The sequence below is a fragment of the Phyllobates terribilis genome, unplaced genomic scaffold (assembly GCF_046119375.1).
Source record: "Phyllobates terribilis strain yellow unplaced genomic scaffold, ASM4611937v1 Scaffold_9__5_contigs__length_417890890, whole genome shotgun sequence".
Lineage (NCBI taxonomy): Eukaryota > Metazoa > Chordata > Amphibia > Anura > Dendrobatidae > Phyllobates > Phyllobates terribilis.
In genome coordinates, this window is record NW_027362769.1 from 138,398,743 (window position 1) to 138,426,233 (window position 27,491).

The 27,491-nt window shown below is 42.6% G+C and overlaps 1 protein-coding gene across 1 annotated transcript in view; it reads left to right on the forward strand.

The window, feature by feature from the left end:
* Positions 1–27,172, forward strand: part of FAP (fibroblast activation protein alpha) — a 195,649-nt gene extending 168,477 nt beyond the window's left edge. The window contains exons 22-26 of the mRNA XM_073647054.1: positions 11,916–12,015; positions 15,976–16,040; positions 20,739–20,811; positions 21,095–21,168; positions 26,819–27,172. Of these exons, the coding sequence (XP_073503155.1) occupies positions 11,916–12,015; positions 15,976–16,040; positions 20,739–20,811; positions 21,095–21,168; positions 26,819–26,917 (411 nt within the window). The 3' untranslated portion in view covers positions 26,918–27,172. The remainder of the gene's footprint in view (positions 1–11,915; positions 12,016–15,975; positions 16,041–20,738; positions 20,812–21,094; positions 21,169–26,818) is intronic.
* Positions 27,173–27,491: the final 319 nt, after the last annotated feature.

Genomic DNA, 27,491 nt, shown 5'->3' on the forward strand with positions numbered 1-27,491 from the left:
GTTTTTAATCGTAGAATTTTGGGACATTATGATTGATTTCTATTGCAATCGTTCGATTGCTTGCTACATATAGTGCAATACTTGCAGTTTATAGCAAGAGCCACATTTACTTCGGCAGCACCCCATAATCATGACTTAAATGCCACTCTAAGTGATTGACAGCAACATTTATGGGATTAAAGAGCAGTGATCAGAGCTAGCACCTGCCCTATGTGGATACACCTCTGCTCGTGAACCCCTTACATACACCAACACTCACTACATGACAGAATAGTACATCATCTAGCGTGAGAAGGACAAATCTAGATGGATTACAGTTAGCGGGGTGGGTCTTCATCTCCCTACAGGAAGTAGGATCTTACTTTTGTCCCTCTTCTCCTGCTGTCAATTTGTATACAGGCAGAAAAGAGACGTAGGATTATATTTCAGGGCAGGCAAGGTATTGAGGAATGTCAGTGCACAATGCATTCTGGGGAGTGAACTAACAGATGTTTCAGTACCTATAATACTGGCAGAATGACAATGACAATGAAAAATACCAATTTGAAAAGAGTGGATGGCAACTTACAGAGCATGAGAATAAGGACAATTTTTGGACATATTGGACTGGTAAGTACACTAATAGCAAATCTTGCTATAGGGCAGGGTGAAAACATGTAAAAACCTGGTCTTTCTGCGCTGATCCACTACGGGATTGTTCCCTAACTTGTGGCTTTCAAATTGTTGCAAACGTATAATTCCCATCATGTCCTGACAGATGACAGCAATCAGGGCATGATAAGAGTTGTAGTTTTGCAACAGCTGGAGATCCACCGGTGGGGAAACTCTGCTATAGTGGATGAGGGCAGCAAGACCAAGCTTTTACTCTGGTTTTGGGTGAAATTTCAGGCACACTTTAAAAGAAATTTACAGTCATTAAATGGTATAAATCTTGCGGTACATAATTAGCTTTTAGCATGCTCTGGGCTATAAATGCAAAGCAAACTTCAACATCCCTAGCTTTATATTTAACATATCTAGGTAAGGAATGAGATAAAAAGACTTTCCTGGGAGATTATCTGGTGCTCTGCAGAAAGTGTGATAAGATAACAGAGCTGTGGTGGTGATTGTATGTTTGCAGTGAATGCAGTATACACTTGTCTTAAGCTGGCTGTACACATTACATGTACATTGCTCAAACCCTCCTATGTGAGTCTTTTGATTCCCCTCTGATGGGGAAGATTAGGACAGTTTTCCCCAATGCATTAAAGCCCCCCGTCTCACATAGCGAGATCGCTAGCGAGATCGCTGCTGTGTCACGGTTTTGGTGACGCAACAGCGACCTCACCAGCGATGTCGCTATGTGTGACACTTTGCAACGATCAGGCCCCTGCTGTGAGGTCGCTGATCGCTGCAGAATGTCCTGGACCTTTTTTTGGTCGTTGCCCTCCCGCTGGTCAGCACACATCGCTGTGTGTGACCAGCGGGAGCAGCGATCAGGCTGGTAACCATGATGAACATCGGGTTACTAGGGGCACACACGCACCTAGTAACCCGCTGTTTATCATGGTTGCGAGCCTGCTAAAGTGACCGGTAACCTCCCGCTCACCGTAGCAGAGTGGTAACCATGATAAACAGCGGGTTACTAGGTGCGCGTGTGCCCCTAGTAACCCGATGTTTACCATGGTTACCAGCCTGCTCCTGCTTTAGCAGGCTGGTAACCAGGAGCAGGACATCGTGGAAAGATTCTTTCCACGATGTCGCTGCTCCCCTGATCGTTGGTGAGCCTGCCTGTTTGACAGCTCACCAGCGACCACATAGTGACGCAGCAACGATCCCTGACAGGTCGTATCGTTGTCGGGATCGCTGCAGCGTCGCTAAGTGTGACGGGGCCTTAACTCTTGGGAGAAAGTCACCAACCAAGAGCTTCCTACTTCTTAAGGCCTCGTCACACATAACGAGATCGCTAGCGAGATCGTTGATACGTCACGCTTTTTGTGACGCAATAGCGATCTCGCTAGCGATCTCGTTATGTCTGACAGGTAGCAACGATCAGGCCCCTGCTGTGAGATCGCTGATTGTTACAAAGCTTCCTGGACCATTCCTGGGTCGTTCCGCTCCCGCTGGACAGTGTGCATTGCTGTATTTGACACCTTATCAACGACCTTGTTAGCGATTCAGAACTGAGACACGTAGGCGTGCATAAATTGGACTTTTCCGTGCCCCTCATGCCCGATTGGTGGTCGCTACAGCGTTCTCATTTTCCGCCGTGCATAAAGAAGGCAACAGAATAGCGATTCCGTCCTTTGTTTCTGACCTCATGCTGGATTGCAGATCCTAGCAGAATTCTCCGGGCTGTTGATATCCGTTCATTCGACTGAGTCCTGATTTTGCGGAGATGAGGGGGCGCGGAAAAGTAATTTTATGCACGCCTTTGTGACACAGTACAGTCCCTATCAAGGTGTGGATCGTTGAAATAGCTGCTGTGTGAAAGCGTCCCAACGACCGCCCAGATCGTTAGTTAGATCGCTAGGGCGGCTGAAATCGTTGGGAAGTTCTGCATGTTTGACAGCTCCCCAGCGATCATGAAACGACTCTCCAGCGATCGCAAAACCGTGACGTAATAACGATCTCTCTAGCGATCTCGTTATCTGTGACGGGGCCTTAAGTCTTGGAACGAGCTGAGCGTGCATGTTTATGGACAGGCTGGTCAGGATAGCCACTATCTAAGGTGTATGGCAAACCCAATGTGTTCTTTCATTAAACATCTTATCTTTCTTCCTAAAATTGGGTTTCTTTTCTTATAAACTTCTCCAGGACATGAGCAGTTCAGTTTTATAAACTTATTTATCCAAATTTACATAGATTATAAAAGTACTTTGGACAGTGCTGGCACTTGCAACATAGTTGATATCTGCTGTGTTAATCCTGATACAACATTATGGCCTCCCTTTTACTCAAGTATATTGCTAATTGCTACAATTTGTAATATATTAAATACTTGGCAGAATTTAATAAAACCATGGACATGTGTTTCTTATATAAAAAGAAATTAGGCAGTGTTTCTGATCTTTCCCATACAGAGGGAAACATGTACCCCATTGCAAACATTTTATTTTACAGTGGGAGTTAATGGCCGCCTTATGCCACCGTATATGTCTATCGGAGGCATACGTCAGGGAATACTCCTGACATAGTAAATGGGCCCCAAACGGACATATGGTTTGGAGCTGTTGGATTCCATATGCAGCGGCTGTAAGGGCCTAGGGTACTCGGTAGCCGGGCTGGCAGTCTTCCAGGGAGGTCACGGTGGCAATGGCCCAGCTCCGTGGCCCTGGCCGAGCAGATGAAGGGAGTATTTACAGGGGATTTGTAGTCTTTATGTGACGCCACCTGTGGTGCCTGTTCAGGGATGGCCAGCGCTGCTGTGTGGACGCTGGGGGATAGATGGTAGAGCAGCTGGGATGAAACACTTCCCACAGGCGAAGCGGACCCCCAGGGATTGAGGAAGCTTATATGAAGGATGGCGGCAGGGGAAACAGGGTGCAGAGAGCAGGGCGGCAGCAGTGATGATAGTCACGGTGGTAGCACAGCTGCGGGGATGTGCAGAAGAAGAAGACAGACACGAGGAATGCAGTTCGGCTACCTTTACTGCAGAGAAACCTGTGGAGTCCGGGGCACTGGTCACTGGGTCCAGGAGGGTCCGGTCAGCCTGGAAGCAATCGGAGTCCACCCTGTCAGATGGGTTTGGAGGCCTGCCTGCTGCACTTCTCCATTGCGGGCCCCGCTGCCTGTGAGCTATCCTGTGGTCCCTTTTCTTCACTCCTACCCTAAGCTCCATACTAGCAGGCGGTACGAACTTATAATGGGTACTGCCATCTTGGGTGCAGCTCCAGGCTCTAGTTATGCCGCTGTGCTGCCAGGCTTCTGCTTGTGGCCAGAAAACTTGCAGTCTCCTGTCCCCCCCAGATTCGGTTGCCGGGACGTGCAATCCTGTACAACCCATGACTCTGGCGTCCTCTACTTCACTGCCTGGGGTGAGCTCTTCACGTGCTCTGCTCCCCAGAACTTTCTCCTTCTCTTTCTGCTGCTTTCTCCCCCTCTCCCTTCCCTCTCACACTCACTGCCCCCCCAGCCGGCAAAGGCAGCTCCCCAAAATAGGGTGTAGAGCTCCCCCTTCAGGTCAGGGATCAGAACTTGTGTGTGCATGTGGGGTTTACCTGATGTGGGGAGCTCCTCCTGCTTCCAAGCGTAATATCACCTCCGGTGAAGGAGGTGTGACGCCCTCCCTGAGCGGTGGGGTTACTCGGAGCCGGGTCAGTGTAGGAGTTGCAGGGGATGCAGTCGTGGCCTGGACCCGTTCCGTGCCCAGGGCTGTCACATGAAAATAATGGGCTTCTTTTAGGATAAGTGGTTTGTTCGACTACGCCACCTGTGGTTTCTGGTGAAGGCCACCAGCGCTGCAACAGTCCTCTGAGGCTGGTGTTTTGGGCAGCTCGGTTGGTACTACTCCCCACAGGCGGAGTAGGCCTCAGGGCAGTGGTTGGAGAACTGTAAGGAGGTATGATGGGTGCAGTACCGCGCAGGAATAAACAAGCGGAGGCGGTGAATGAAGTCATCTGGGTCTTTACTCACTTTAGATGAACTTTCAGCCGCAAAGCTTCTCTCTGCTACACACTGCCTACTGCGGCCACCGGAAAGGGGGTTCAGCACTTCCCAGGTAGATCAGGAGAACCTGTCGAGACCCCGTCAGTGTGTTCCTCTCCTTCTCCTTCTCCTTCTCCTTCCCTTCCCGCTTGTGATCCTCCCTGGGATCCACTAAGCCGCCGGGCTTTTCTGACTGAGACGTGAAGTGACAAAGTCAGATATCGGGGGACGGTCACCCCTCTTCCAGCAGGAATCCCTCTGGCTAAGCCAGAGTGAAGAATACAGGTGGCGACTCCGCTCCGTCCATATCCCCCTGGGATCCCTTTGCCTGTGGAGCCTATCTCCTCTGCTCCCCTCCAAGGCCTTCTTAGGACAGGACCCTGACCGGGTAGAGACAGTGGTTAACTCAGACCAGCTCCTCGTCTCAAGGCCAGAGTACGAGGACCGTGTATCTTCAGCCAGCTACATACTCTTGCTGGACCCTGACAGAAGACAACAATCAAAGACCTTGAACTTACGGTAAGATGGCCATAGATTAAATATGAATCAATAAGTGCTTCCTAAAAGTGTGTCCTCCACCCTCACCCACTACATGGTTCCCCCTATCTTTGGTTCCCCCCATCTCCTCTATCCCGGACCGGGGCAGCACCCTGGTGCCTTTAGGCCCCCTACAGGACAGGAGTGGTGTAGTGTTGAGTGGTGAAGTGGGGTCCTGTGAGATGCTCCATCCTTACCTGGAAGAGGAGATACCACACCTCATCTGAGGTGCAGTACCCCTGTGGCGACTGAACCCTCAGGGGCACCACAGAGGCAACACTACTGTGGCAACTGGCCCATGGGGCGCTACACATACCTTCATCTTGGACTGCATTATTTACTTTTGGTGGAAACTTCATGGGAATATATAGTCCTTTTCCATCCTAAGGTTTGTTATCCCCGATCCCACATACAATAACTTATACTTACTTCATACATACATGATGGATTCCTGTGGAATAGGGAAGACTAATTGGTGTTACTGCTGTTGTATGTATACAAAATAAACATACTTGCCAACGTTTCTCAAATGTCCTGGAAGCGCCTGGAAAAGATGGAGACCTTTCCCAGGTATTCTCCCAAAACCTCTTGGAATGCATTGCTTCAAAGTAGGGCGACATTGAAGAGGAGTGGAGGGGCATGACCTGGAAAAGTGGGTGACAAATTACCTACAATTTTTCAAAATGTAACTACATTTTCACATCCAAGGATGCACATAATATTATTACTAGTAATATTTCATGGATCATTCATGGATCATTTTGATTAGCAAATGAAAGTAATGAGTATAAAAAGTGTAATATTTATTACTCAGTGTTTTGTCCTACTTTATGGCTTCAGTAAAGATCTGAAAAGATTTTTCTATATACATATAATAAATTCAGAATTTTTGAAAATTAAGAAAGATTTATATTAGCATGTTATCACGCCCCGGTGGGCAAGATAACATGGCTTACAAGAGGCGATGTCATCGCCAGCGCTATACAAATCTCGCGAATGTGCACGTGTTTGTGCACTCACATCATTGAGCCTCTGAAGCCGGGTGTACACTGCGCATGATCGGAAGTCTTCAGGGGAACTAACGCCCCATCGACTTGTCAATGGGTTCATTTACCTTCAAAGGTACTTGACTATTGATGGCCTATCCTTAGGGTTGACCATTAATGTTTCATTCTTCCAATTAGTGAAGCATTGCATCCACTTTGTTGGCTACCCACGCAGACACACTCTGTATATCATTGTAGCCACTGACTACAGATCAGTTCCACACACATTTGAGTCACATCCTTTTCTTTGGTGAGTTAGAGTTGGAACCACCACACCAATCAATTGTTAATGAGCTATAGTAAGAAAAAGCTATTGTAGTGAACACTGGAAGGACAAAAAGCGCATTAGGATCTTATCCAGATAAAGGATGGGAAACAAATGGACAGTTGTCCTCTCCTCACCTGGTCAGGTTGTCTGTTCACAACCACTGAAACAACTTAGGCTGCTGCAGACCCACAGAGAAGGAAACAGAGAGCTGGAAACAAATGGGATAAACCTGCACTGCTGTCAGAATGATGATGAGAAGACAAAGATCTACAGAATGCAGTTTATTAGTCAACGCGTTTCGCAATTTCAAGCGTCTTCATTAGGACAAACCACGGTGATCTCTGTGGTTTGTCCTGATTAAGAAGTTTGAAACTTCGAAACATGTTCATTAATAAACCGCTCACTGTGGATCATTGTCTTCTTATCATCTTTCTGACGGCAGCGCAGGTTTAACCCATTTGTTTCCAGCTCTCCAAGAAGAAGCTATTTAATATAAAAAAATCATTGTCCCAGAGTTAAAAATAATCTGGTGCAAAAAAAAAAAAGAAAAGAAAAAAATAACAAAATTCCCAGATTGCCAAACCATCTTTGGACCCTCATTGATCGTTGTTTGTATGGCAGCTGTAATATCACGGACAATCACTGGCCTCAAGGATGGTGCCTATAAGGTCAGCATGTGATCCCTGTGCCCAATGATTAGCTGCAGTGTTCACATGCTGGCAGGTCATGCCATTTATACTATTATTCGGTAACCCCTTTCAAGTCCCCCAAAACTTGATCAATGTTCAGAATCCAAGCAATCCATTTAATTATTTTTGGTCAATTTTGGACAACATGGGGGGTCAAGGAAATTGCTCTCCATTACAGTAAAGAACATTTTTTTTAAATGATAGAAAAAACACTACTCTTTAGCTTACGTACTTTGGTAAACCAGTGCCAAAGGCCTCATACGGATTGATGTAACACTCAAAGATTAACAATGTTTTACTTGGTTTACTGCATGACATACAGTGAAGAGGTAGTAAATCACTGCACTTTGTTCAAAGCAATAGGAGCTTTATAAGCTCCAGGAATTTGGTGAGACATTAGCTTTTTATTTTTAGATTGTTCAGATTAATCATGAAGTAGATAAAGTGGAAAATACATATAGATAAAATGGAACAGAAATCATTTATTTGCTTTGAAATTGAGCAGTTGCAAAAACTGATATAGAGAAAATAAAGTTTTGGAAAAGCATGTCGAGTCTGAATACAGAAAACAAGTCCAACACGATAAAGATGTTTACTTCATATCTATGCATATTGTAAAAGAGGATCCAAAAATCATGAAAAAAAAAGATTATTTTTGAAAATTATTTGTAGAGGTTGTCCAGCTAAAACAAATTGTACCTAAATGTGCTCAGATTAACAAATTATACAATTTACTAATATAGTTCACACACCCATCGAGAAAAGTGCCTCATTCTTCAGCTGTAAGTTCTGCTCTTGAGTCTTGGCAGGTCCTCTTTCTGTTTGTGCCCGACCCAGGACAGCTTTTCCTATGTCAGCACATGACCCAAGTGTTGTGCGAAGGGGGCTGGTTGGCTGCGTATTTCAATAGCTAAGCCAGCCCCCTTCTTTGTCACAGAATATGACAGAGACGTTTGCTACCCGGTACCTGAAATATTATTTTCTGAACTAGGGCCCACGGTGGCAAAATAGTCTCAGTGGGCACCTTTAACACATACCATGATTCATGATGCCCATATAGCGCTTTATACAGTATAATAGCCCCATATATTGTTCCATACAGTATTTTGGGCCCCTTATATTATTTCTCCATACAGTATAAAGGGCCCCATATATTACTCAATACAGTATAATGGGCCTCATATAGCCCTCCATATAGTATAATGGGTCCCATATATTGCTCCATTCAGTATAATGGGCCCCACATAGTCCTCCATACAGTATAATGGGTCCTATATATTGCTCCATTCAGTATAATGGGCCCCACATAGTCCTCCATACAGTATAATGGGTCCCATATATTGCTCCATTCAGTATAATAGGCCCCACTAATTGCTCCATACAGTACAATGGACCCCATACATTACTCCATTCAGTATAATGGGCCCCCTATATCGCTCTATTCAGTATTATGGGCCCCCTATTTCGCTTCTTACAGTATAATGGGCCCCATATATTACTCTATACAGTATGGTCCCATATATTGCTCCATTCAGTATAATGGGCCCCACGTATTGCTCCATACAGTACAATGGGCCCCATATATTACTCCATTCAGTATAATGGGCCCCCTATTTCACTTCATACAGTATAATGGGTCCCATATATTACTCCATTCAGTATAATGGGCCCCCTATAATGCTCCATACATTAAAAATAAATAAACAAGTACTCATCTCTCCCCGTTCCCAAGCTGCTCCGGTCTCTGCTGTCTCTGGTCTCTGCTGTCTCCGTGATGTCATCACGCCCTCAGAGCTGAGATCAGGCCCACCGACTCATGGACTCCATAGCGGCCATGTGGTCTGCTGCCATTGTGGGTACGCCACTGAGTGAGCCCCCCATTTGTCCAGGGCCCCGGTACTTGCCCGGGTGCTCCGGGTGGTGACGCAGGCCCTGGGCCCACACATGTTGATCCAGAGCATCCATATGAATCCTTGTATATAATATATTACTCCTGTCTTTCTGTCTTTCAATCCATCTGGATAATATTTTTTTTATACTGGAATCTAACATCTCAATTTTTTAGTCTCTTGGTTCATAAAAGTCTACAATATGTGTAATTATTCTATAAACCTGTCTAGCTGCCTCTCGCTGCAATGCTAGCTGGTAAAGACATGGCATGAATGTATTGGACATAAGGGTGGGCCACGTTCAGTATTTCGTCTGTGAGCTAGGTATGAGCAACTCTTCTGGATGACTTGAGGCAACCCCTTAAATTACTTTTGCCTATCTGTATGGAGCATTTCATATGCCAATGATAGATTGGACCCATCCCCCTAACTGAAGTAGACACCAGTCTATATGAACAACATATACAGTACAGTGGCGTAACTTGAATCTAAAAACTCCAACAGGGCCCCCAATTATTGCAGATCTTTAACAGTAATGCATGGTCTTTTCATATGGGCCAAAGGGACTTTTTGGGCCCCCTAGACTCCAGGGCCCCAGTGAGATTGCAACTACGGCATCTATAGTTACACATATAGATATACAGTACAGACCAAAAGTTTGGACACACCTTTTCATTTAAAGATTTTTTCTGTATTTTCATGACTATGAAAATTGTACATTCACACTGAAGACATCAAAACTATGAATTAACACATGTGGAATTGTATGCTTAACAAAAAAGTGTGAAACAACTGAAAATATGTCTTATATTCTAGGTTCTTCAAAGTAGCCACCTTTTGCTTTGATGACTGCTTTGCACACTCTTGGCATTCTCTTGATGAGCTTCAAGAGGTAGTCACCGGAAATGGTCTTCCAACAATCTTGAAAGAGTTCCCAGAGATGCTTAGCACTTGTTGGCCCTTTTGCCTTCATTCTGCGGTCCCTCTCACCCCAAACCATCTCGATTGGGTTCAGGTCTGGTGACTGTGGAGGCCAGGTCATCTGGCGTAGCACCCCATCACTCTCCTTCTTGGTCAAATAGCCCTTACACAGCCTGGAGGTGTGTTTGGGGTCATTGTCCTGTTGAAAAATAAATGATGGTCCAACTAAACACAAACCGGATGGAATAGCATGCCGCTGCAAGATGCTGTGGTAGCCATGCTGGTTCAGTATGCCTTCAATTTTGAATAAATCCCCAACAGTGTCACCAGAAAAGCACCCCCACACCATCACACCTCCTCCTCCATGCTTCACGGTGGGAACCAGGCATGTAGAGTCCATCCGTTCACCTTTTCTGCGTCGCACAAAGACATGGTGGTTGGAACCAAAGATCTCAAATTTCGACTCATCAGACCAAAGCACAGATTTCCACTGGTCTAATGTCCATTCCTTGTGTTCTTTAGCTCAAACAAGTCTCTTCTGCTTGCTGCCTGTCCTTAGCAGTGGTTTCCTAGCAGCTATTTTACCATGAAGGCCTGCTGCACAAAGTCTCCTCTTAACAGTTGTTGTAGAGATGTGTCTGCTGCTAGAACTCTGTGTGGCATTGACCTGGTCTCTAATCTGAGCTGCTGTTAACCTGCGATTTCTGAGGCTGATGACTTGGATAAATTTATCCTCAGAAGCAGAGGTGACTCTTGGTCTTCCTTTCCTGGGGCAGTCCTCATGTGAGCCAGTTTCTTTGTAGCTCTTGATGGTTTTTGCAACTGCACTTGGGAACAATTTCAAAGTTTGCCCAATTTTTCGAACTGACTGCCCTTCATTTCTTAAAGTAATGATGGCCACTCGTTTTTCTTTACTTAGCTGCTTTTTTCTTGCCATAATACAAATTCTAACAGTCTATTCAGTAGGATTATCCGCTGTGTATCCACCTGACTTCTGCGCAACACAACTGATGGTCCGAACCCCATTGATAAGGCAAGAAATCCCACTTATTAAACCTGACAGGACACACCTGTGAAGTGAAAACCATTTCCGGTGACTACCTCTTGAAGCTCATCAAGAGAATGCCAAGAGTGTGCAAAGCAGTCATCAAAGCAAAAGGTGGGTACTTTGAAGAACCTAGAATATAAGACATATTTTCAGTTGTTTCACACTTTATTGTTAAGTATATAATTCCACATGTGTTAATTCATAGTTTTGATGCCTTCAGCGTGAATGTACAATTTTCAAAGTCCTGAAAATACAGAAAAATCTTTAAATGAGAAGGTGTGTCCAAACTTTTGGTCTGTACTGTACATACATATACATACATATATCATATGACAATCATCCATTAATTTACCAAGCTTAAAAGCAGCATCTGTAGAAAATAGTTTTACTTTCTGGGTTGCTTTCTAAGAAAATCCTATTTTGAATTAAAATCCTGTCGAAAGTCTTCACGTATAATACAGGGCTTTTAGGCCTGTAGATTCCCATGGCCAGTATAATTTCCCACTTCTTGAGTCATTCTGTTCATCGCGTTATCTTCTCTGGCCTAAGGATGTTCTCTTAAAACTTTTTGCACTGGAGTGGAGTTTATTGGACTGTTCTTGACTGTAGTTTCGTGTCTTCCATTAGGAATTATAGAGCACCTAAGAATTGTACCAAAAGTTCTTTCTTTATTTGAAGACATCAATGCGCCTATATCAGTGTTTTTACCGTAGGACTTATCCATTAATGTTCTAATCCATCATCGTTGTTACTTATCGACGTGTTATCCTTTCCTCAAGATTATCTACATTATTATCTAGATTATTACAAGATTATCTTGTTTTTCACACTGAGAGCAAACTTTTTTTCACCTGGCTAACACGGTGCCAAACCTTTTTATTCTTTCCTCAGTCATATGGTGGTTATGTAACATCCATGGTCCTTGGCCAAGGTACGGGTATGTTTAAATGTGGTATGGCTGTGGCTCCTGTTTCTAATTGGGAATTTTATGGTAAGTAATCCATCCTGCTATATGTAAATCACCTACAAAATCTACTTACCGTAACTCCTGTATTATGTAATTCCAATTTGCATTGTCAATAATCTGCCTTGTATGTCTCTGTGATGTACTGTATATCTTACTTTTATTAGACAGGTTTTAATCCTAGCAAGTTAAAAAAGTAGACAGCAGGTGTGGCTGCTGCAGTACAGTACAGTTTTTCGAGATGTTGAAGGACTTCTACCAAGTTTAGAAGTTATCCCCTATCCCATGATTTTATAACTTTCTGATTGCTGTGGGTCAGACCATTGGGACCTTCACAGATTCTGAGAACAAGGCTCTTAACAGTCCTGTATGAACAGAGTGGTGGTTCATACAGGACTGCCCTACTGTTTCATTCACTTTTAATGGGACCACTGTAGATAGCTGAGCATGGCGTTCAGCTCGTCTTTGGAACTCCAATTAAGAATGAATGGAGCGACAGTGCACATGATCAACCACCACTCCATTCACATGGGGCTCTTGAGCACCCTAGTTCTTGGGATTGATGGTGATCCCAGCAGTTAAACTCCCTGAGGATAGGGCATAACTTCCAGGATTGGTGCAAATATTTTATAAGAGATTTTTATTCTTAGGGCTCGCTCATACGAGCGTTGATTCTCTCATGCGAGAGAATCGGCTCGATTATGTTAATGACACTCGGCTCAAATTCTGATCCAACTTTGATCAGAGTGTCAGCTTACTGTGATCCGATTCTCTTAGATGAAAGAATCGTAGCACAGGTGCGGAGAAGATTGAGAACTTAATTTCTCCATCTTCTCCATTGTCTGAGTCCGCCTAAATCGAACTGCACTCGGATGACATCCGAGTGTAGTCGGATGTTTTATATGCACCCATAGACTTGAATGGGTGCACGTGATCCAATTTATGGAGCCACTTGCAGCACGCAATTTGGTCTGTAGAAAAAAATGCAGATCTGCACTGCTCCATAGTATAACATTGGTCTGAATGCTATCCAATAAACTGTCACGCCAGGTGTGGGAAAGACTTAGTGCAACACAGAGGGAGGAGGGAAAGGGAGCCCAGACACTAGGGAAAGGGGGAAGTGGAGACCTCCTAGTCTGGTCTAGTGTCACCCTGTCTCTACTACCGTCCCTATATTGCCTCTTCAGCAATCGCCACATGTGTGCCTCGCCCTGTCTTTCCCTGGCATATGGCTAAGGCTAGGGATGGGAGGAGATGAGCATGAGTTGATCTCCACTAAACTCTATAGACAACAAGGGTACACAAACAGGGGGAGAATGCTTAGCTTTAGACGACTCCAGACAAATGCGAACTCGGCCTCAAGCTCCAGAGAGGACGAAGTACTACTCTTGCTAAGCCTTCACAAGTAGAAATAAATATAGCTGGCACCTCCCTCTCAGACACACAAGGTATATATACACCCAGGCCTGGGAACTAATTACCAGAGGGAGGTAGCTGCTAGGTCCTAGAGACAGCCTCTCATCTAAGAAGATGTCTGTAATGTCAAACGTAGAGATCTCCTGCAACCAACTGCAAGGCGACTGTCTGTCACCTCTGATACACCCGTGACATAAACATTGCATAGCACTCGTCCGAATTATACACTCGTATAGCTCGTTCACATGAGCCCTTAAGGGAATTTTTCGACTTTGAATAATCCATTTATTTTTTCAATAGCGTCTCTTACAGATTTATTCCCAAGATCGTAAATTATCCTCTATCCCCCAGTTATCCCAAGAGCAGAGCTATGGATCTCGAGAACAGGGATTTATAGATTTTTCCTGCAGATCATTGCATCTTGATCAGTATACCAGCAGCGGGACAAAATAGGATTAAATGGTTATTCCCAAGATAGTGAATTACTTCCTATCCCTAGGATAGGGGATAACTTACTGATAGCTGCAGGTCTGACAGCTAGGACCCCCAGCGATGCCAAGTGCAGGGCTCTGGATTCTGAGGGCAGGGATTTGCACAGATCCGTCTTGGGCCCCTTCACATGTCCGTGTTTCCGGTACGTGAGGCATCCATTTTTATCACCGATACCACACATAGTCATTATAACCTATGGTGATCTTCACATGTCTGTGTTTTCACACAGACTGTGTGTCCATGTGAACCACATAGACATGTCCGTTTTTTCCGGCAGCACGGAGTCTGTGAATAAAAACTTCTACAGCACACGGATGGCATCTGTGTACTGTCCATGTGTTGTACGTGTTTGACATTGCAAAGAATAGGAGATGCTTTGTGTGAAGATCTGGGATCCTCCATGGGCGTAACACTACTCAGACCACACAGGGTGAGGGTAAAAGAGTGTGGCAATACTTTATTGAACCACCAGACAATAAACAAATAGAACAGTCCCAGCAAATACCCAAGATGGTGCAAAATTGCGCAATATGACCCTTTCGCTGGCCCGATGGGAAAAGAGCAGCTGCGACTTTGGGACTTCCAGAGCCAACTACCTCAACCAGTGGCCCCCCCGCTTTTGGCGGGCCCCCACAGAGAGGAGGTAGCGGCAAGCTGAAGAAGCTGACAGTCCTTCAAGGTACAGGGCCAGGTGACCCGAAGGTCCCACTCCGGCCTCTCCGAGAGTTTCCATGGGGCCAGATGACCGCTGGTCTCAATCTGGCTTCTCCAAATTACTCCATGGGTTCCAGGCAACAGGAGAGTCCCACCTGGCAACCCCAAACAACATATCCATGGGACTAGGTGACTTCACCATCCCAACCTGGTCTCCCCAAATGTATCCATGGGTTCTCTGATGGTCAATGGAGCAGATCCATATCCTTCCAGTCAGGACCATGTACCCTTAGTCTGGAATCATGTAGAATCCAAATCTGTGTCTCTCTGGATAAAGCCATGCTACTAAGCTGATGCCCTGAAGAGTCTGTCTGACCTTTGATTCTCCTTGTAAAGTCTCCCTTTCAATTCTCTCTGCTACAGAGGCATATGTCCCTTAAATAGTTACAATTGTCCTTTTCAAGAACACATCCACAGGACAAAGATTAGGGAGTGTATTAGTCCACAGGGCTCAGGTCTCATTATTTGTGCATTTAATCAATCTACATAGTTGTTATAACAGGGGTCTCTGGTAAATCATCATCTAGCTGGCTTTAGTATAATATGTAATTAGCATATTAACAAACATTATTGTTTTCAGACTTCAAGAGAAGTCAACATTCAGATTTATACACATAATAGTCCTTCTTGACCAGCCACAGAAAAACACATATTTTCACAAGTCAACACAAACACAATAGTGTATTTCTCTTGGCTTAGTAAAGCTAGACATCTGGCTGATTAAGATAAGAAGCTGTTTCTTCACACTTTGTAATTTCATTCTTTCTTTACCCATACCGGAAAAACACGGATGGCGCATGGATCCATGACACCAGTACCGTTTTTTCACGAACTTGTTTTATACTGACGTATGAAAGGGGCCTAGAAAGAAGCAGAGCTGTGCATGCTCAACCTTTATGCTTTGTCTATGGGACTCTCGAAAATAGCCAGGCTCTGTGCTTTGCTTTCTCCAGTAGTCTCATATGCAATAAATTGCACAAAGTTCAAGCATGTGCATCTCTGCTCCCTTCAAGATGGAAAGAGGTTTTGAAGGTACCTGGCAGCTCCTCACTCCAATGGTGAGATGACAGATCAAGAGATAAGGCAGTGTAAATATTTTGGGTGGATGCAGGTTTTACTTTCCAGTAGAAGATTTGTTGGCACCAGTTAACACATGTTTCTGACTGCTTACTCTTATGAATCTCCATATATCTTTTAGATTTTTTGCTTTCTAGTAGCGTTGTGAGTCATTAGGCAGTTAGGAAAAGTATCTTGAAGAAAATGTAATCTGCCTTAGTGTTAAACTCTTCATAATGTCATTTGAATTACTCTTTATTCAGAATCGTTGCGTTCACATTTTTTCTCTCTCTGTCTCATTCCTTACAGCATCCATCTACACAGAGCGGTACATGGGGCTTCCAACCAAAGCAGACAATCTCCAAAATTATCAGGTATTCAGAAATAGAAAGGCGGCAGGATGGCTTAACGTGTGAGTTTCAGAATTTTAAGGAAGGTTGGCAACAAACCCTGGTTGCACACTAAAACCACCAAAATCGGTAATGACAAGACGGATCGGAGGACCGACATTACTCTTAAATATGATTTTCAATTTTTGGATGTTTGTATAAGCTGCACATGACTAATGAAAAAATAGATACATACTTTTCAAAACTTCTGCTGCTCTCTTTCAGAAGTTTTCACAGTCCCCCGCTAGCTTTTTATTACAAGGGTACAGCCATGGCGAGGGTGCAGCGGTGATGTCAGTATTTACAGACCCTCGCCACTACGGCTATACTGAGTCTAGCATGTACCGATCTTTTATTTCTAGAAATATGCAGCTTAAACAGATGTCTTCAAAACCCCTTTAATGATAGTGAAGCAGGTGATAATGGAGTGCTCCACAGATGTCAGCCATACCAATTGGCCCCCATTCACACATTTAAGCTTTCACAGATTATGTTGTCAATTTGTGCCAAGATTCATCTCAAGTGTAGTTTCCGCAACCCCATGCTATGGATTATATTCAGCCACAGAAATAATTAGCCTGCTACCTTTTCTGCAAGGTGAGGATTAGTCCGAATAAATGACACACTCACTTCCATAGAAGAAATCCAAGCTCATGCCACGTAAACACATGTTGGGTTTTAATTAATGCCAACGTGTCAACTTGTTTCACACATGGGCTTCTATCCATCATCTATATTTTTTTATGGCACTTTTGTCTTGTGGTATTAGTTGCCGTTTTTGGTCCCAAATTTATCAAAATGTTGAACGCAATACATGAATTTAACGCAAAGTAAAAAAATGGGGCTCCTTTACTGTCTTGAACTACTTTTGCGACTTTTGGCACCGAAAGTAGTAAAAATTATGCCAAATTGATGGCATTCTCAAAAATACACCAGGGGGAACTGGAGTAGAGCTGGGCCAAATTTTACGACTTTTTAAAAAGTCGCAATTGTTGAATCAACCAAAAACATCTGGAATCGCTAAACTCCACACTCAAAGCGGAAAACTAAAAAAAAAGGAAAATACATATAAAATAGACTTAAAAGTGGAGTAAATATAATAACTAATTAGAGTGCAAACAAAAAAAGTGAAAAACACACAAAACTCGACAAAAAAAGCGCAAAGGCAATGATGAATAGGGGCCATTGTGTAAGTGAATAATAGAAAGAATACATGTTGAATCTCTGTAATTTTTTGCCACAATTTGGGCCTGATTCGTCTAAGCTTTTACACCAGTATTCTGGCGTAAAAAAGCTTTGAAAAGTTACATAACTATGCGACTTTTGGCATTCTCACCCCACTTTTGGCCAGTTCCAACAAAGGGGCAGATGTGGGGGCATGGTGACCACCGCTCGTCAAATTCATAACAAGTGGCGATGTTCGCTACGCCACAGATCTTACAGCAGAGACTGGAGTATTATTTGTAGCGAGGTGCACACACAGGTGTACACAACTCGTCTGGCTCTCCTGATTCAAGAGCGTCTTACTCCGGCCTATCTCCTCATCAAGGCCAGCATGAACAACACCAGTCTCTTTGTGTTGGGCCCTATGTTTGGAAAAAATTAGTGCTGCTTTCAGTGTTTTTCCCTCAAAATGATACCTTAGTGGAACTTGCCAGGTCAATGGCAAAGTTGTCTGTTGAACTTTAGATGGCAACCCCAACACAGACTTGAATTGTAAGGCTATGTGCGCACGTTCAGTATTTGATTGCAGAAATTGAATGCTTTTTGGAGCTAAATAAAAATATTTTAAAAAATAAACATGGGACATTGCTTTAACCCTTGGATTACCCGGGGTGAGTATATTGGTTAATTTAAAAGATTAAACAATGTGTCTGTTTTATTTCAAATAAAGTTTTTTATTCTCAGTGTGTGTGTTTATTTAACTCTTTACTTACAAGTTTAGTAATGAGGATGTTTGACTAACACCTTTTCATTATTAAAGCTAGGGTTAGGTATCAGTGACACCTAATCCCATTACCTAATGCCATTACTCCTAATGCCGCACTTGTTTTGTCAGTACATGCAGATCCACCGCATGTAATGACATTTCAATCGGTTAAAATCTGCAGTGGAGAATAGCATCTCCGCTAAAGAAATTGACATGCTGTGGGTGAGTTTGGGTAAGTGCCCATGCTCAGGAAATTCTTCGGGTTTGACCATGCATACTTATGCAGCGTCAAACCCGCAGCAGCCAGATGTTACAGTGTAGTGGATGGGATTTCTAGAAATCCCATGTCCACTATGCGTGCATCTGAAGCTGTGGATCACCCGCGGACACTGACATGCAATGCTTCTTTCAGGACCGCAGCATGTCAATTTCTCTTGCAGAGTTGCTAGTCTCCACAAGAAAAATTTGACCACTAGAATGTATTGAATGCTGTAAATCTGCATGGTTCAGTGAACACATGCGGATTTACCTGCGTTCAATAGAATACAGCATTTTGGATGCAGCAAAAATATGCTGCGCCCAAAGCACTGCTATGTCCGGATCATAGGCACATAGCCTAAATTTAAAAAAATGGCTTGGACTCCCATGTCATTTTCATAACCAGCAGAGGGAAAACCAACCACTGGGGGCTGATATTACTAGCCAGGGAAGGGGTCATTAGCCAAAAATGTTCCCTGGCTATTAATAACAGCCCACATCTGTTTGCTTAGTCTTTACTGGTTAGATTATAGGGGGACCCCAGAAAAAAATTGACGTAGGGTCCCCCTATAAAATCGAAATAGTAAAGGTTAGGCAGACAGCTGTGGGCTGATATTAATAGCCATGGAAGGGACCATGGATCCTAGCCTCCTCCGAGGTTAATAATAAGGTGCGCCAAATCTGGTGCTTAGCCTCAGCTCTTCCCACTTGCCCTGGTGCGGTGGTAAGTGGGGTAATAGGGTTGTGGTTCATGTCAGCCTTGTATTGGCAGCTGACATGAAACCCAGGTTAGTATTAGAGGACATCTATAAGACTCCCCCATTACTAACCCAGTAGTAAAGGTTAGGAAATAAAGACAGCAGGAATAAAGTCTTTTATTTAAATACAATTCCACATGGTTTTAATCATTTATTTTAAAATAAAAAACACAGTATACTTACCTAACGTTCATTCTGCTGAAGCCATTTTCACCCGTAAAAAAAAAAATAAATAAAAAACAACCATATCCTTCACCTGTCTGACGTGATGACATAATCCACAGTGTCCCACGACGATCTGGGTCACTTCTAGAGCAGTCACATCAGCAATCACTGGTGTGACTTTTCTAGAGGGCAGCACTCTATACACTGACAGGAGTGCAATCACTCCTGTCAATGTATAGCACTGAGCTGCCAGGACGGAGGTCACATAAGTTCATCAGCTGATGATCAGCTGATGAGCTCCGATGACCTCACTTACTGCACCAGTGCTGCGTGAGAAAATTCTCAATGATCATCAGCTGACGAACTCATGTGACCTCTGTCCCGGCAGCTCAGCGCTTTACACTGCCGGGAGCGATCGCGCTCCTGTCAGTGTATAGTGTTGCAGGTGATCCGATCGCCGTGAGACACTCACGATCATAGCGGTTAGGTGAGTATAAAGTGTTTTTTATTTTAATATCGATTTATTTTGACTTTTTTGTTACACTAAGCACAGATGCCTGCTTAAGAGACTACTTCTCCCCTCAGCAGCGCCTGCTCTCACTATTATCAGTGGGAGCGTCCGTAGGCTGATGGGAGGAGTAGTCTCCCGCAGTCAATTCATTGTGCGTTTTTGCCAAGCTTTTGACACATTGATTTGAACTGAATCAGTCAAATACGCAGCAAAATCCGCAAATATTTTTATACCTGCATTTTTGCTGCGGATTTGACTGACTAAATTGAAATCAATGGGTAAAAAGCGCTGCAAAAACGCACAAAGAATTAACATGCTGCAGATTTAAATACAATGACAATCCTGACAAGAAAATTCCTGATTATGTGCACAGCACTTCAGGATTGCATTGCATTAGCTGGCACAAGGATTCCCTATTGTTTTTGGCCCTTTTCCGAGCAGAAAAAATGCTACAAAAAAAGCACAAAAAACGCAGTGTGTGCACACAGCCTAAATGCCTATTTTGAGACATTTTTTTCCAGTATCAAAACGAGGACAATCGGCAGAGAAACGCATCAGCAATTCCGCTTTTTAAATATGCTTTTTGAATATTTTTTTGTGCATTTTTTGATGCGTTTTTTTTTTGTTGCTGCTCAACATCATTGATCTCAATGGGGAGAAATGCTGTAAAAATCACTGAAAAAAAATTGACTTGCTGAATTTTTAAGAAAAAATAATGCAGGTCAAAAAGTGCAAACTGACACACACAAAAAAGCAAAAGTGCTATGTGTGAACAAGCGCTAATTGCCTCTCATCCAATCTTATCTGCTCACAATAATATGCCATTTTTAATCCTGCCACATGCAAAACATCCGTCCAAAGTCAACGAATTGGCTTAATCAGTGGAAAAATTATAATATTCTAATCTAAAGTATCCAAAGGCAAATTAAAGTGTGGTCGAAAAAAGATCATTTTATAGACTTGCATAAGAGTTAATGCCATCACCAAACACAAGCCTTTTTATATTAGTTGTGCATCAGAAATCACGTCTAATGAATTACTTCTTCCTTTTTTTTTTCCAGAATTCAACGGTGATGTCCAGGGCGGAGAATTTCAGGAAAGTAGATTACTTACTCATTCACGGAACGGCAGATGGTAGGTGTTATCAAAAGCCGATCTAAAGGGCAAACAATCAGGCAGAATCAGAGAATAACTTTGTTTGATTAGCAATAAGCACACTACTTAGTTTCTGATAGACACTAGAACATAAGAGTGTTTATGCGATACCGGTCCTCAAGCTGTGATGATGATGATGCTATCGTTTTTATCAATAGGCTGTTAAGTCATCTTGCCCTAATGCATCATGGCTAAGCTGTCAAATATTTATCCATTTTTAGATATGGTCAGCAAATATATTTGATTATCTGTTTCCTCATAGATAATGTACATTTCCAGCAAGCTGCTCAGATTTCCAAAGCTTTGGTTGATGCCCAAGTGGATTTTGAAGCAATGGTAAATTCCCATATATTAAAAATTTATTTGTCAAGGCTATAGATGATAATTTCATTTAGTTATTCTAAATGGGGTAAGATATCAGTTTCGAGCCAAATACTGCCATATACAGCCCCATTAGTGCGATTCATTCATCATAACTAAAGGAAGTCAGAGCGTATACAGATGTAGCGTACATTAACATCACATTACTAATGGAATACGATGTGGCAGATGTTAACATTTTTTCTTCATCTGTACTATATGGTATCTTAGGGGACGTAGTTGGCTGAATTTTGGAAACTTGGTTGCATTGATTTGGACTTTTCTGTAGTGTGTCTTAAGCTGCATCAGAACCAGAGAGTCAGGGACAAGGACAAAATCAGATCAAAATGCGTAATCAAGGATAACCAAGACAGAATCCAAGAGGTCAACCAGAATCGAAGGTTGAGAAGAGTCAGGCAGTCCAGTACGCAGTTGGCCAAGTCAGTGCATATAAATATGAAGAAATATGGAATGTGACATTACCAATTGTACATGATGCAGCAGATTTCAAAATAAAGTTTGCCTCATCTGTTAAAAAGGGAACCAAGTTGGCTACAAGCCCAGTTCCAGGGTTCTGGGATTCTCTGCATAGGCCCTCAGGTTGCATCAGAACCAGGGAGGCAGGAAGAAGGACAAAATCAGACCCCATGCATCGTCAACGACAACGGTTAGAATCCAGGAAATCAATCATAATCAAGGCAGAGAAGAGTCAAGAAGTCCAGAACCCAACTGGCCAAATCAATGTATAAACAGATGTGGCAATATTTAACGTGACAATACCAACTGCTAGTGATGAGCGAGCGTGCTCGTTTAACCCTTTAACCGAGCATGCTTGGGTGCTTTCCGAGTATCTTCGGCGTGCTCGTATATTATGTTAGAGTCCCTGCGTCTGCATGATTTATGGCTATAAGACAGCCTCAACACATGTGAGGATTCCCTAACAAACAGGCAATCCCTGCATGTGTAGCTGCTGTCTTACAGCCATATATCATGCAGAAGCAGGGATTCTAACATAATATACGAGCATGCCGAAGATACTTGGAAAGCACCCTAGCGTGCTTAGTTAAAGGGTTAAACGAGCGCGCTCACTCATCACTACCAACTGCAGGTCATATTATGCATCAGATTTTAAGTTAAAGTTTGCCTCATCTGTCGAAAGTAGACCCAAGTTGGCTGCATTCTGAAAACCCAGTTGCAGGGCTCTGAACTTCTCTGCAGAGGCCCCAGGTTGCATCAGAACAAGAGAGTCAAGGGTAGCGACAAAATCGGATCCAGAAACCAAGAGGTCAACCAGAATCAAAGGCAGAGAGGAGTCAGGCAGTCCAAGTGTCAAACCAGTGACAACGTCCAGGGATAATCAAGAAACTGGTCAGGAATACAGCCAGTCAGAACACACTATAACAAAGGGATTTAAATTGAGTCGATCGGCCTCCAATCTTTGTCCTTGATTGGAATCTATCTACTATGATTATCCGGTCAGCTACTCCTTGATGTTTGTGACGAGGCAATATCTAGATCAGCACTTCACTCCTATTCCAATTGTTATGCTTTTTGACAGAACGTAATATTAGAAGAATTTGGAAGCTATGATCCGCACATATGCCGTATATAAAAAGCACAGAAACTTCCATTTTAATTAACCCTTTACCGACATTGTCAGTAATAGCACGTCCCTGTGCCCTGGGCCTTATGGACCAGGTACGTACTATTACGCACAATGTGATCGCGCCCACACAGATGCTGTGCGGGGCGCTCGCCGGCGGGGGACAGCTGATTCTCACAGCTGAAATCGGGTACTATGTGCCAGGAGCGTACCCGCACCGTTCCCGGCACATTAACCCCCGAAATGCTGCAATCGAAGTCTATCGCATCATTTCGGGAGCAAGGAGAGGAGAAACAGCCTCCCTTACCTTGCATCAGAGACCCTGCGCTGTCAGTGCGGGGTCCCAATCGTTGCCATAGTGACCCGATGTCGTCATGATGACATCTGGGTCACCAGGCATGAGTAAGTTAGATAGATCGTGCCCAGTGCACGATCTATTCAACTTATGTCTGCAGGGCTGACAGCTTATATAGCATAGAGATGCTGCTGCTGCATCTCTTTGCTATGCAAGCGATCAGCCTGCAAAAAATGAAAGTCCCATAGTGGGACAAAGTGTAAAAGTGAAAAACAGTCTCAGAATGTGAAAACAAAAGTAAAAATATTTTTTAAAAAATGAAAAAATAATACAAAAAAAATAAAAATATACTATACCCATAAATAAATATTATTCTGAAAAAAAGCCAAAAACAATAAAAGTACACATATTTAGTATCGCCGCGTCCGGAACGACCTGACCTATAAAACTGTCCCATTAGTTAACCCCTTTAGTGAACACGGTAAAAAAAATAACTAAAAAATGAAGCAAAAAAAGATGCTTTATCATCATACCGCCAAACAAAAATGGAATAAAACACAATCAAAAAGACGAATGTAAATTAAAATGGTACCGCTGAAAATGTCATCTTGTCCCGCAAAAAACAAGCCACCATACAGCTCCATCAGCTGAAGAATAAAAAGTTATAACTCTCAGAATAAAGTGATAGAACAAATATATAAAATAGTTTTTATTGTGTAAAAGCGCCAAAACATAAAAAAAGATATAAATGTAGTATCGCTGTAAACGTACTTACCTGAAGAATAAAGCTGCCTTATCAATTGTACCACATGCGCAACGGCATTAAAAAAAAACAAACAATTCCTGAACTTTTGATTTTTGTTTATTCTGCCTTCCAAAAATCAGAATAGAAAGCAATCAAAAAATGTAATTTGCCCGAAAATGGTACCAATAAAAACGTCAACTTGTCCCTCAAAAAACAAGCCCCTAAATAACTCTGTCTGCCAAAATATGGAAAAATGATTGCATAAACTAGTCTTTGCAAAAAAAGCGTCTTTAATGTGTGACAGCTGCCAAACACAAAAACCCAACATGAATCTGGTTTCGCTGTAATCGCACCGACCTGAAGAATAAAGTCGTCTAATCACTTATACCACACGAGGAACAGTGTAAAAAATAAACTCTAGGGTTAGGGTTGTGCTAGGGTTAGGTTTGTGCTAGGGTTAGCGTTGTGCTAGGGTTAGCGTTGTGCTAGCGTTAGAGTTGTGCTAGGGTTAGAGTTGTGCTAGGGTTAGAGCTGTGCTAGGGTTAGGGTTGTGCTAGGGTTAGGGTTGTGCTAGGGTTGGGCTAGGGTTGTGCTAGGATTAGGGTTGTGTTAGGGTTGGGGTTAGGGTTGTGTTGGGGGTTGGGATTTTTTCAAAAGTAAAGCAAAAAAATGATGACGATATGGCGACTAGTGTTGAGCGCAAGTGACTTGAGATTGCATCAGGTGCTCGGGTATGCACCGAGTATCGCGGATGCTCGAGTGACATGCTCGAGTCTCTGCCCCATATGTTTCGCGGCTGTTATACAGCCAAAAAAACCTCGTGGGGATTGCCTGCCATGCACGAGCTATCCTCGTATGTTTTTTTTCGGTGTCTAACAACTGTGAAACATGTGGGGCAGGGACTCGAGCATGTCACTTGAGCAGCCACAATACATGGTGCATACCCGAGTACCCGATGCAAACTCAAGTAGCGAGCACTTGTGCTCAAGACTAATGACAACTTATTCAATATGATGACCTAATATTATCAAATTCTGTGTCTTACCTCTGGGTTCAAAATGTTCACTATACCCCTTGATAAAATCCTTGAGTTGCCTAGTTTCCAAAATGAGGTCACTTGTGGGGGGTTTCCACTGTTTAGGCACATCAGGGGCTCTCCAAACGACACACATTGCTCCTTCCCTACTGAACCCTGCCGTGCTCCCAAACAGTGTATTTTCCCCACATATGGGGTATCGACGTACTCAGAAGAAATTGCGCAACAGCTTTTAGGGTCCATTTTCTCCTCTTTCCCTTGTGAAAATAAAAAATTTGGGGATAAAAGATCATTTTTGTGGAAAAAGTTTGATTTTTTTATTTTCACGGCTCTACATTATAAACTTCTGTGAAGCACCTGGGGGTTCAGGGTGCTCACCACACATCTATAGAAGTTCCTTGAGGGGTTTAGTTTCCAAAATGGGGTCACTTGTGGGGGGTTTCCACTGTTTAGGCACATCAGGGGCTCTCTAAACGCAACATGGCATCCGCTAATTATTCAAGCAAATTTTACATTCAAAAAGTCAAATGGCGCTCCTTCCCTTCCAAACCCTGCCGTGCACCCAAACAGTGGTATTCCCCCACATATGGAATATCGGCGTGCTCAGGAGAAATTGCACAACAAATTTTCCTGTTACCCTTGCCAAAATAAAAAAAATTGGGTCTAAAGTAACATTTTTGGGGAAAAAAGTTAAATGTTCATTGTTTTCTTCCACGTTCCAAAAATTCCTGTGAAGCACCTGAAGGGTTAATAAACTTCTTGATTGTGGTTTTGAGCACCTTGAGGGGTGCAGTTTTTAGAATGGTGTCACTTTTGGGTATTTTCTGTCATAAAGGCCCCTCAAAATCACTTCAAATGTGATGTGGTCCCTAAAAAAATGGTTTTGTAAATTTTGTTGGAAAAATGAGAAATCGCTGGTCAACTTTTAACCCTTATAGCTTCCTAACAAAAAAAAAAATTTGGTTCCAAAATTGTGCTGATGTAAAGTAGACATGTGGGAAATGTTATTTATTAAGTATTTTGTGTGACATATCTCTCTGATTTAAGGGCATAAAAATTAAAATTTTGAAAATTGTGAAATTTTTGCCAAATTTCTGATTTTTTCACAAATAAACGTAAGTGATATCGCATAAATTTTGACACTATCATGAGGTACAATATGTCACGAAGAAACAGTCTCAGAATCAGGGGGATCCGTTGAAGCGTTCCAGAGTAATTACTTCATAAAGTGACAGTGGTTAGAATTGTAAAAATTGGCCTGGTCATTAAACCACCCTCGGGGGGTAAAGGGGTTAAGAGTTATTGAAACTTTAAAGCAAACCAAAATGAGATCTAATACCCAGATCTGCCAAGATCTGTTGCACTTCCTCCACCATTTGTACCTCTTAAAAGTGAAAAATCCCCCTTAGCTTTTTTACTCATACCAAGCATATACATTACATCATAATCAACACATAGGAAATGATAGATTAAATGGTCCAAGGAATCATTTCCCCATCAAACATATTGAGGGAGCCACAAAGCATTTAATCAAATATAAACCATATGCCCAATACCCAACAGACGGAAATTATATTATATACTTCTATTAAATAGTAAACCGCATGCTTTCTAAATCAGTTCCACACATTTACTGTATGTCATATGATAGACTTTCTGTATAGCGGTGACAATGGGAAGTTATCTTAAACCCAAGGGACGTTCCCAAACTTTGGGATCCAATCAGTATACATATAAATGCATTTTACACGGTTAGGGCCTCTGGTACTTGGTAGGAAGTTGGTTGACTTCTTCTTATTGTACATGGTAGGAAGTTGGTTGACTTCTTCTTATCTACCACAGATCTAGATATACTATACATTATGACCAAAAGCATACAGTTATGTACTGTGCTAGCATCTATCGTTCTTCTTATGTCATATATTTTTATTATCTTTTTATCTCCAGTGGTACACAGACAAGGATCACTCAATTGCTGGATCCGGAAGAAAACATCTATACAATCACATGACTCACTTTCTTAAGAAATGTTTTTCTTTGTCATGAGTTACACCCCCTACCCAAATATATTTTATTTTTGGATGTTTACTAATTTGACAAATGAATAATTCACTGTATGCTGTTTTGCTTTTCCCATTGTGTTACAACACAAAACTCAGATAATAAAATTATGTATGTGGTCAAAAACTACTATTTCTACTGAATAAATAATAGAAACTTAGTGTGAGATGTTGTTTTTTTTAATAAATGATAAAAATTCATTTCTTTCGTTAATGAAAAACCATCACAGTTTTACATGTATTTTCTGCCCTTGTCCTGTGAAAAAAAATATTTTTACATATGATACTGTTTACCTTTAGTTATTAAAACTCCACTAAGTTTCAGTCTGCATTCTTTATTCATTTTCAGATTCCTAGCTATGCTGTTTTCATCCTGATCCAATTTTCATATTTTTCTCTTGTGGGAGTTTCTCTTCCATGAATATAGGCTGGATGTGAGGTCTGTGTGTAGCAAAGGTGCTGCTGTCTTCACTTTCTTTCATGAAGCTCCAATACTGTACTTATTAGTAGAGATGAGCGAACCCGAACTCTAAAGTTCGGGGTTCGTACTGGACACCTAG